Source organism: Apteryx rowi, unplaced genomic scaffold (genome assembly GCF_003343035.1).
Source record: "Apteryx rowi isolate R43461 unplaced genomic scaffold, aptRow1 scaffold_7, whole genome shotgun sequence".
Taxonomy (NCBI): Eukaryota; Metazoa; Chordata; class Aves; order Apterygiformes; family Apterygidae; genus Apteryx; species Apteryx rowi.
The window spans coordinates 6,331,207-6,340,882 of NW_020450982.1; the positions used below are offsets into that span (position 1 = coordinate 6,331,207).

A 9,676-nucleotide genomic window follows, 5' to 3' on the forward strand; every position below is an offset into this window, starting at 1 on the left:
CCCCGCCCCACCGACCCGCGCAGGCCGGGCCGCAGCAGGCCTGCGCGGCCGCCGTAAACTCCCCCGTCTCCATGGCGACGCCCCGCCCCGCTCCTTAAAGGGGCCGCGGCGGCCGCAGCCGCTGTGGGGCAGGCAGAGGGGCGCAGAGGGCAGCTATGGGGCAGCTATGGGCCAGGCATAGGGCCCACATGGAGATCACATAGGGCTGGCATGGGGCAGGTATGGGGCCCACATGGAGATCGCATAGGGCTGGCATGGGGCAGGTATGGGGCCCACATGGAGATTGAATAGGGCTGGCATGGGGCAGGCGTGGGGCAGGCCCACGGTGGGGCTGGCACATGGCGTGGGCTGGGGCTGCCCCGGCCCCAGGCAGGCGCCCGAAGCAAACCAAGGGCCCCAGAGGCGACCCTGGCCCTCCCCCCCAGGGAACCCTCCGAACTTTTGAAACTTTTATTAAATACAAAAACCCTGGTCTCTACGACCGAATGCTGCATTCAACATACGCTCAAAAAAAGGGTCAGACATTCAAATGTACAAAAGTCACTGGTGCCCCCGGCCCTGGCATGCTGCCCCCGCCCGTGGCCCCCACGCACCGCCCTGAGGCGCTGGCTGCTCCCCTCCTGCTTTGGGGGGTGCCGGGGGCCCCAGCCTGCCACCCCACGGCCCCTTCCTCCTGCCGCCTCCCAGCCCGGAGAGGTCAGGGGAGCCGGAGACCGCAGGAGGGCCGAGGTGCCTGCCGCTGGCAGGAGCCATGGGGCAGCCCCACGCCAGCCCCTGCCCTGCAGAGCCGGGATGGTGCTGGGGGTTCAACTGCCCCCATGGAGGGGCCGTGGCTGGCACACGGGGGTAACGGCAGGCCGATGAGGCAGGGGCCTCCCCGCAGGCACGCGCACGCAGCATCCGCCTTCGGGGAGGGGGCCACGGCCACCACCCCCAGCCCCGGGGAAACTGAGGCACAGAGAGGGGCGTTTGCTAGCCGGAGGTCTCTGTTTGGCAGAGCTGAGGTGGGGCCCCGGCTCTAAGCACCAGACTAAAGCAGAGGAAGACAGCGAGCCGCCTCGGCGCGCGGAGCAGCACAGGCGGTGCTGGGCTGGGGGAGGCACCGTCACCCTGCTACCTGCCTGCTGGGGGGGCCTGGGGCTGCTCCCACCGCYGGCCAGGGCAGTAGCGTCTCCAGCGGGGAGAAGGGGGAAGCCTGCACCCCACTTCTCGCAGCGCCTGCTGGGGCCCCAAGCAGGGTGCTCAGCCCAGGAGCAGCCGGGGTCTCATCCTGCCTTCCCGGGGCGGTGTGGGGGCTGATGCGGGCAGGGGGCTCCTTGCCAGGGCGGGGGCTGTCTCATCGCTCTGTGCCTGGAGCCGCACKTGGGGCAGACAGGCTCTTCAGCCAACACACGGAGTATGGGGTGGGGGTCCTGGAAACACACTCGTGGGGACAGGGAGGGGCAAAAAAGGAGGGCGAAATCCTCAGTACCAAGGGGCGGGCTGGGCGCAGCCATCTCCAAAAGGCAGCAGAGTAGGCAGAAAACATCCCCATCCAGTCTTCGCTCTTGGGCTGGGGCAAAATCCACAGTGTCCAGCCAGCCCAGGCACAGAGCCACCAGCCGCAGGGCAAGGCCACGCTCCGGGCCCAGGGGCCTGAGAGTCAGCTCCACGCAGCTCTGCACGCGGGGGCAAGCACTAGCCCCGGGCCAGGCGTGGGGGCGGCTTGCCGATCTCCACCGTGATGTTGGTGTACAGGGGCTGGCGCGAGACCTCCACCACCCGGTACTGCAGCGAGCTGATCCCATCCCGCTTCATGGTCATTTTGGTGTTCTGGATCTTGGTGAATCTGGTGGAAACAGCAGCAGGATGAGGCAGGGGCCAGATAGGGTGCCTGCCGTGGGGCCAGCGACACTAGTGTGCCCACAGAAGGACCTCGGTGTGTGTGAGCAGAGCAGGGAGCCCTGGCCACACAGCAGGGGGGCAGTTGACCCTAGGCAGCACAGCGCCTGCCCATGAAAGAGAGCCCAGATGTCCTGGCTCCCCCCAGCCCCTCCAGCTCACCTCTGCGGGTTGGGCTCATTGTGTTTGTCGCGTTCGTGCTTGATCATGCGGTACCTCCCGATGCGGATGTCGGGCCTCGACACCTTCATGCCATTCAGGGAGATCCTGGGGACGGGAGCAGAGCGGGAGGTCAGTGTGCACCCATGGGCACCAGCGTAGGACACGTTCCTGGCCCAGAGACGTCCAGGGACAGCCCTGGTCTCCCACACACCATCCCGAGGGCTGCCAGAGTCCAGCCAAGCACCCTGTGCTGTGAGCAGAGCTGGGGGGCTGGCACAGGGCAGAGTGGACTGCTGCGGTACCCAAAACCCACGTCTGCAGGGGGCCCAGCTGTGGCCCCCTCACCCGTGGCCCCCCAAGCATGCTCCACTGCACAGCTGCACATGTGGCTTTTATACAACACACACTCTTCCCCCCATCAAAAACAAACCTGTCCCTAGTGAAATGAGAAACAAGCATGCGCTAAGCCTGCTCTGCGCTAGTCAGAGTGAGTTAAGCAAAGCCAGGCTGCAGCTGGGGCAGCGGCCGGGGCCGGGGGTGCCGCCTGCTGCGCGGCAGAGAGCGCAGGAAGCGCCGCTCACTCCAGGYGACCTCCCGCTCTGCAGACACGTCGCTGTTTGGCCTGCGCTAAGCAAACACCGCTRTGCCTCCACAGCTCTGCGGCCGCCGCTGTTTACATTCTCCAAATGCCGGTGCCCTTTGTGCAGCACAGCTCTGGCCTCAATTGCTTTTTCTGTCTGAACAGCCAGCAGGTGGGGAAAGATTTCCTTCTCCCGGAATAGTTCATTTAAAATTGAGAGGCTGAGTGGGAACAGGAAAGCAGGAGAGCTCCCAGCTTGTGAATAGAAACCTCTCCTGGTCCCAGCAACATGACACCCTCGGGCCAGATGAGTGAGCGAGCTGAAGGGCTCTGGTATCAGGCGGCTGGGTGGCGATGCAGGCCCCCTCACAGCCCTCCTCACATTTAAGGGCTGCTTAAATCTCTCCGAGAGCCTGGCACACTGCACCCTGCTTCCCCAGAGAACCCCTGGGACCATCTCATTGCAGCAGTTACCTCCGGGTAGAAACCACAAGCTCTTTGCCCACACACACAGCACCTGCAAGGGGTTTTTAGCTCACCCAAGCCTTAAAGGCCCTTTGTGCACCACCAGCCACACACTGCTCTGCAGCCAGTGCAGCTGGGCAGTGTCATGGGGCGCACTGGAAAGAGTGTTAAAGCTCTCCAGCTCCTGCACTAAATGCTGGGACGGAGCCACGAAGACAGATCTGCATGCAGATCTGCTGCAGCCTACCGGCTGCCAGAAGAACTGCCTGTTTTGGTGCTGAGAGGCCACTACATAGCCACTTTCAAGTTTCTGTACAGATCCCAGTGTGGAGCAGAGCCCACAGACCTGCTTTCCTGCTCACGCAGCTCAGCCTGGCTTGAAATAACGGCATGCTGCCCCCAAACAGCGGCAGGAGGAGGCTGGGCCCCACTGTGCTGGGCTAGTTGCCCCACAAGGAACACATACGGCCCCTCTGCTCTCCGATACCCTCAGACAGGCTGGTTTGATCCACGGCCCAAGCATGACAGTCACCAGCCCTGCCAGCTTTGACCGCACAGCTTCCCAAGGGCTGGAGCATCCCAGGGCTGTGGGCAASCAACCTCCTCCCCACTGCACGGCAGGGACCCACTACGTCCCCRGCAATCCCAGCAGCTCCAGGGTTGGTGACAGTGCCTGCCAGCGCTCAGCAGGGAGCAGAGCATCCCAGCACACCCCCAATACCCCTACTACAAGTCCTGAGCCAATGCTGGGGAGAGGGGTGGCACCCACCGGTTAAAGATGTCATCGTCCTCTCCCCCCCAGCCCCAGTACTCGTTGGGAAAGCCATTGATCTTCAGGAACTGGGACTTGCTCAGCCCAGAGACACCCCCGAAGTAGCCAGCGTAGGGCAACCTGCAGGGTGAGAGAAAACAGATCAGCCCTCAGGAGCAGGTTGGGAATGGGGCCAGCTTCAAGGGGACCTGCATCCCAGGGACAAGCACCAGCCCTTCCCTGCAGGCTCTCCCACCCAGGGCTCTGTGCCCTCTGCCATCTCATGTCCACACTTCGAGCCACTGACCCCCACTCTTGCCCCAGGCAACAAGCAGTGGGGAGCCCGTGTTAGCCATGGGGGAATCCTGCAGCCCCACAGGCACCAACCTGAACCCAAACTTGTCCATGCCAACGGCAAAGTGCCGTGGCTGCTCATAGCAGCGATACAGGTTGCGGTCATCCATGGGGATAAGGTCCACGTCACTGAAGATGAAGCAGTCGTACTCCTCATCATCCTTGAGCGCCTCCAGGAACCCCACATTGAGCAGCTTGGCCCGGTTGAAGGTGTCCTCGCCATACTGCAGAGCAGAGCATGTGGCTGCAGAGCTCAGCAACGCCTGCATGCCTGTCCCAGCCCCGCCAACCCCGTCGTCCCTGCCCAGCTCACCTGATTGATGATGTAGATGCCATAAGCCACCTTCTGCCGGCGCAGGATGGGGTGCAAGTAGTGCAGCCAGTACTTGAGATGGTGCTCGCGATGCCGGAAGGGGATGAGGATGGCCACCTTCTGCCGGGGGACGCAGTCCTGGGGGGTGTACTTGCCACCCTGGTGCACGTCGGGGTTCTCCCGCTGCACCCGCTCCATGGTCATGGGGGAGCTGAACTCGATGAGCAGCCGTCCAACTGCAAAAGCGAGGGCAGGGTGATGCCAACAGCACAGGACACAGCTGGGGACCAGGGCCAGCTGTGCCATGACTGCAGTCCTGGACACCCACCGCTCCCAGCCAGGCTGGCAAAACAAACAGCAACCCTGCAAGGGGCACCAGCACCGCTGAGGATGAGGGATGCCCAACGCTCTTCCCAGACAGGGGCAGAGAGCCTGGGCGAGTCGCAAACAAAACCTGAAGAAATCAGGTGTCCTGCTACTTCTAGGTCTGGTTTTCTCCAATGGCCCCTTCACTGCTCAACCCCCGGGACCACCAGGAAGGCTATGCCCAAGGGGCAATGAGACATGTCAGCACCCAACTCAGCCCCATGCCCAAAGGCAGAGCCCAACTCCCCCACTCTTGCCCTGCACATCTCACCTAAGCCAGGAGGCATCTCCTGGCAGGGCTGTAAGGGCTTCTCTGTGATGGACTGGTTGGTGTTGGGCTTGGCGCTGGGGGACGGGGGCTCAGCACCGGCAGGCCCGTAGCTGGGGGCAGTGCTGTTGGGCCGGGAGGAGTTGGAGAAGGGGTGCGCACGCGAGGCGTTCCTAGCGTTGAAGCGGCTGAAGAAGTCCAGGTGCTGCGCGTAGACATCGAAGTAGAGGATCATGATGATGACGAAGTGGAGCAGGCAGAGCAGCAGCACAGCCTTGCAAATCCTTTCCAGGGTCACCCCCAAGAGCAGCCTGGTCATCTTCTGGGCATGGGCAGGCGGACATGTGCGCTCAGCAGGGCAGGGGGGCGGCTCCAGCCACGGTCACGATCCTGCCAAGACACCCCACACTCAGGACACAGCCAGCCACGTCCCCACTCCACCTGCTCAGCACCTGTTTGTGCCACCCAATCCCAGCCCTAATGACGCAGGGCAACCTGAGCAGTTCAGGCTCAATGAGRAGGTGATGGGCTCACCGGTCTGTATGCACAGACAGCACCCCGTGGGGATGCTGCACTCCAGCCCCCTGCTCTGAAAGCACAGCTGCAAACACACCAGAAGCACCAGGTGCCAAACACGAGCTGTGGACAGCTGCAGGGTCTCTGCAACAACCCCAGCAGTGACAGAGACCCCAGCTCCTTCCAACTCCTGGCCAGATCAGACCCCCCTGCACCCACAACTGCTCCTACCCATGTCCACCCTGCCCTCCTCGCCTTAGCACACCCACAGCCCCCATCTCCTCCCCACCAGGGAGATGAGCCCTGCCCCGCAGCAGCTCCCGGGAAGGCTCCCTCAGCCGGGCACAGGCAGCTGTGTGCAGGGAGGGCACGTGCATGGCCCCTTGCATGAGGGGCACCACATCTGCAAGCAGTGTCCTGAGCCTTTATGGTATCAGGCACCCCGAGCTTTACAATGCTGCTAGTTTATTGAATTTCCCACCCCCAAGGCATTTACCAGCACTATGCCGCCTGCCTGGGCTACCTTAACATCTCCCTTAAGAGCACCTCATGCAAACCATCGTATTTTCACCCGAGCTCAGAAAGACTCGAGCCTCTCACGACTGAATTTCAGCCCCAACTCAGCCCGCAGCAAAGCCCCCCCTGCCCACAGCTCAGCCTGACCCCTCCAGCGGGAAAAAGGCAGGAGCGACTCAGGGCAAGCGGCACAGGGCCAGCACCATGCCGGGCAGCGTTACCACCCCCCTGCCCCTCGCAGCCGCAGCAGGTCCCCAGCCCTGGGGCTTCCCCGATTTCAGCGAGGCCAGCCCTGCTCCCAGCCTCCGTCGGGGTCTGTGGTCCCCCAGTGCGAGATGGGGAAGGGCCTTGCAAAGAGCCTCTGTAGAGGCTGGGCCCTTAGAGAAGGCCACGCTCCAAAATACGGTCACTCAGGGGTGTCTCAAGGGCGCCGCGGGCGCCCCCACCAGCCGCCCTCTCCCGAGGCGCTGCCCTTCCCTGCTGCCCATCCCCAACCACCCCTGCGGCACCGCCGCTGCCGCCGCCCCCCAGCAGCGAGGGGGGGCCGGCAGCGACTGCCACGCTGGCGGGGGCTCTCCCTGGAAGAGACGCCCAGCGGCTGTCAGGGGCGCTGAGAGGAGTGAGCAGCTGCGAGGCGGCCGCCGCGCCAAAAGGGAGCGTGTCCCGGCAGAGCCGGGGAGGGGGGCAGCCGAGGGGTCCCGCTGCGCCTGAGGGAGTCCGACTTACGGCCTGCAGCTTGGATCCTCTCTCCTCCCGCTCCCAGTGCCCCCCAGGACACCGTGCCCCAGAGAGCTGCCGGGAGCCAGGTCCCCTTATCTCACACATGACACTTGGAGCCGGGCCAGAGCTGGTTGCTGGAAACATGCACAGAGGGTCACGGAGAGCCCTGGCCATGCCAAAACGTCCTGCCCTTGCCGGCCCTCTGGCCTGGCCACCTCCAGGGCAGACTTGCAGTACGGCAGGAGTGGGGACACCCAACCCCTCCACGCACCCCGGTCCCCAGCCCCGCTCTCCGTCCTCAACCCTCTCACAGCCGAGCTGCTAGGACGAGGCAGGGGTAACCACAAGGGACATGCCCACGGGTTAGCAATGCCTGGGGGACACGGGGATGGGGCACTGCCACAGCAGGGCCCCTCGGGAGAGCCCCAGTGGCAGGGAAGCTGCGGCAGGACTAGCACCCCCCAGCAGGGGCACAATTAGGACGCGAGGGTGCTGGCAACCAGCCCAGAGCCTCAGGGCCAGCCTGTGGGCTGCTGCCAAGCCCGGCCGCTGGGGCCTCCTGGGGAGCAGCACGGCACAGAGCCTGCGGCGATGGCAGCGCAGGGTGAGGAGCAGAGCCTGCGCAGCAGGAGCAGAGCCGAGGCACGAAGCCGAGGCGTGAAGCAGGGCCTCCCGCCCAGGCCCGCAGTGACTCCTCCTGCGCGCGGATCGGAGGCTCCCCGCCGAGAAAGGCAGCACAGCCTCACGTGCCGAGGAGCACACAAGGTGCCCGAGGGCTGGGGTCTGCCCTGGCGCAGCCCCTGCCCTTCCCTGGCTCACCCTGCGCACACAGGCAACCCCCCAGCACCATCCCGGCTGCCAGGCCCTGCCAACACAGGCGCAAGCCACGTTCCCAGCACTGACACGCACCCCGGACACCGCCCTGGTCCCAGGTGCTTTCCCCGAGCCGCACACGGCAGCGGGCCCCCATCTGCCCTCTCCCCACGTCAGCCACCTGCAGCCCCGGGTTTCCCCAGGTTTCCGCTTTGCCTCTCCGCAGCAAGCTCTGCCCCAAACACAGCCTGGCCCCAGGCTTGGCCCGCTGGATGCTGCTGGGAGCCCACGGCAGGCACGTGAGGAAGCAGAGAAGAGCTGGAAAAGGCTCTGGGCCTGACACACAACCGCTCTCCTCCCTCTCTCATGGCCGCGGGCTGCATAGCGCAGATTTGGGCTCTGTGGGCAGGCGCCTCATGGCTCCCCCTGCACGCGCAGGCCAGGACCCTCCCCAAGCACCAGGTGTTTTCTAGAAAAGACCCTCTGCGCATGGGGCATGATGGAGGCCAAGCCGGCTACGTTCTCCCAGACCATCCCGTGGTCACCGCGCTGCGTCACGGAGCAGGGCCCTCAACACGGGGACCGCCCTGCTCCCCAGCCCCGGGGCACGTCCCCACTGCCGGAAACCCTCTCCAAACCACAGTCTTTGCATGAGGCTGACTGAACCCAGCGCCACACAGCACAAGGAGCCACGTCGTCCCGGCAGCCAGACACGTAGGGATGGGCGGCGGGGACCAGTCAGGAGCGCGCTCAAGGAGAGAAGTAGGATTTAGGGACCTAGCCCCTCTTTTACCAGTGCAGCCCATGTTGCCTGCATGGGTAGACAGGAGCACAAAGTGCGATGGGCAGGAGGGCACCCATGGGCTGTTCCTCAGTCTGCAGCGTGGCTGATGGCCCGTTTTCTCCCGTCACCCCAGTTTCCCAAACCTGTACCTAACAGCAGTAAAACTATCGCATCCGAGCACAGCTGTTTGCCTGCCGTCATGGAAAGGCCTCTCCTCTCCACTGTTAGAGCTGGAGGCAGCTTCAATGCGAACAAAGCAGAAGCACTCAATTAAACCGTGGCCACGGTACGGTGCGGAGGCCCCAGACACGAACAGGCAAAAAACACACACAAAATTCGTAGTGGGCAGGCCTGTCGGGGCTGTTAAACGCCACGCAACCCCCACCGCCAGGCCTTCACCGCATGGGCTGCAAGAGGCCGAGCGCAGCCCCGGGGAAGCCGAGGCGACCCGGCGCCACCGCGCAGGCCTGCGGCGACGGCTGCCCCAGCGGGCGCCTCGCGGCCCAGGGGAGCTCGAGTCCGCTCCCTCCGGCGGCTCATCCCGCCGGAGAGCTCGGCGCTGGGAGGGGGGAGGCTGGGCGGGAGCCGTGCGGGGCGGCCAGGGGGACACCTCGCGGAGCACAGAAAGCCGCCACGTCCAGGAAAACCAACCCCCCTCCTCCGAATCTTCCAGCCCCCGACACCGGAAACACAGAAACTTCCTGGAAAAACAGAAATAGACCTAGAACAAAGTATTTCCTCCTGGAAGGGGCTGTGGGAGACTTTCAGAATGGAGTTTTAAAGGATATTGCTGCTGCATGCAGCTTTTCAGAACGCTTCCCTAACCGACAAGGCCTTCAAATTCAATTATTCCATATCAAAACATGCAGCATTAGGCAATTACCGGCTCGCTGTACTTACTGCTGACTGCACTTCAGAGAATAAGGCAATATCTATTCCGAGCGCTGCCCGCGCAGCCCCTCTCACCCGGGCGCCCGGGGCAGGTTTCACCGTCTGGCGGCCGAGCTTCGCCCGCGGCCAGGCGAGCGCGCGGGCCGACGACACCCTCGCGCTCCTCGACGCCGGCGCTCCCCACCCGCGGTACTTCCTGCCGCGGAGCCCCCCCGCCGCCGCCTTGCCGCCCCCGGCCGGGCTCGGGGCCCCCGGCGGGTCCAGCCCAGCCCAGCCCAGCCCAGCGCAGCCCAGGC

The 9,676-nt window shown here is 64.4% G+C and overlaps 1 protein-coding gene across 1 annotated transcript; it reads right to left on the reverse strand.

The window, feature by feature from the left end:
• Nucleotides 1-435: 435 nt before the first annotated feature.
• Nucleotides 436-9,477, reverse strand: B4GALT2 (beta-1,4-galactosyltransferase 2). Its single transcript, XM_026086722.1, has 7 exons — nucleotides 9,390-9,477; nucleotides 5,144-5,530; nucleotides 4,507-4,742; nucleotides 4,227-4,417; nucleotides 3,858-3,980; nucleotides 2,044-2,148; nucleotides 436-1,828 (listed from the first exon to the last, which is right to left on the reverse strand). Exons 2-7 carry the CDS (start codon nucleotides 5,457-5,459, stop codon nucleotides 1,678-1,680), a joined length of 1,122 nt encoding a protein of 373 aa, XP_025942507.1. The 5' UTR covers nucleotides 5,460-5,530; nucleotides 9,390-9,477; the 3' UTR covers nucleotides 436-1,677.
• Between the last annotated feature and the right edge of the window lie 199 nt (nucleotides 9,478-9,676).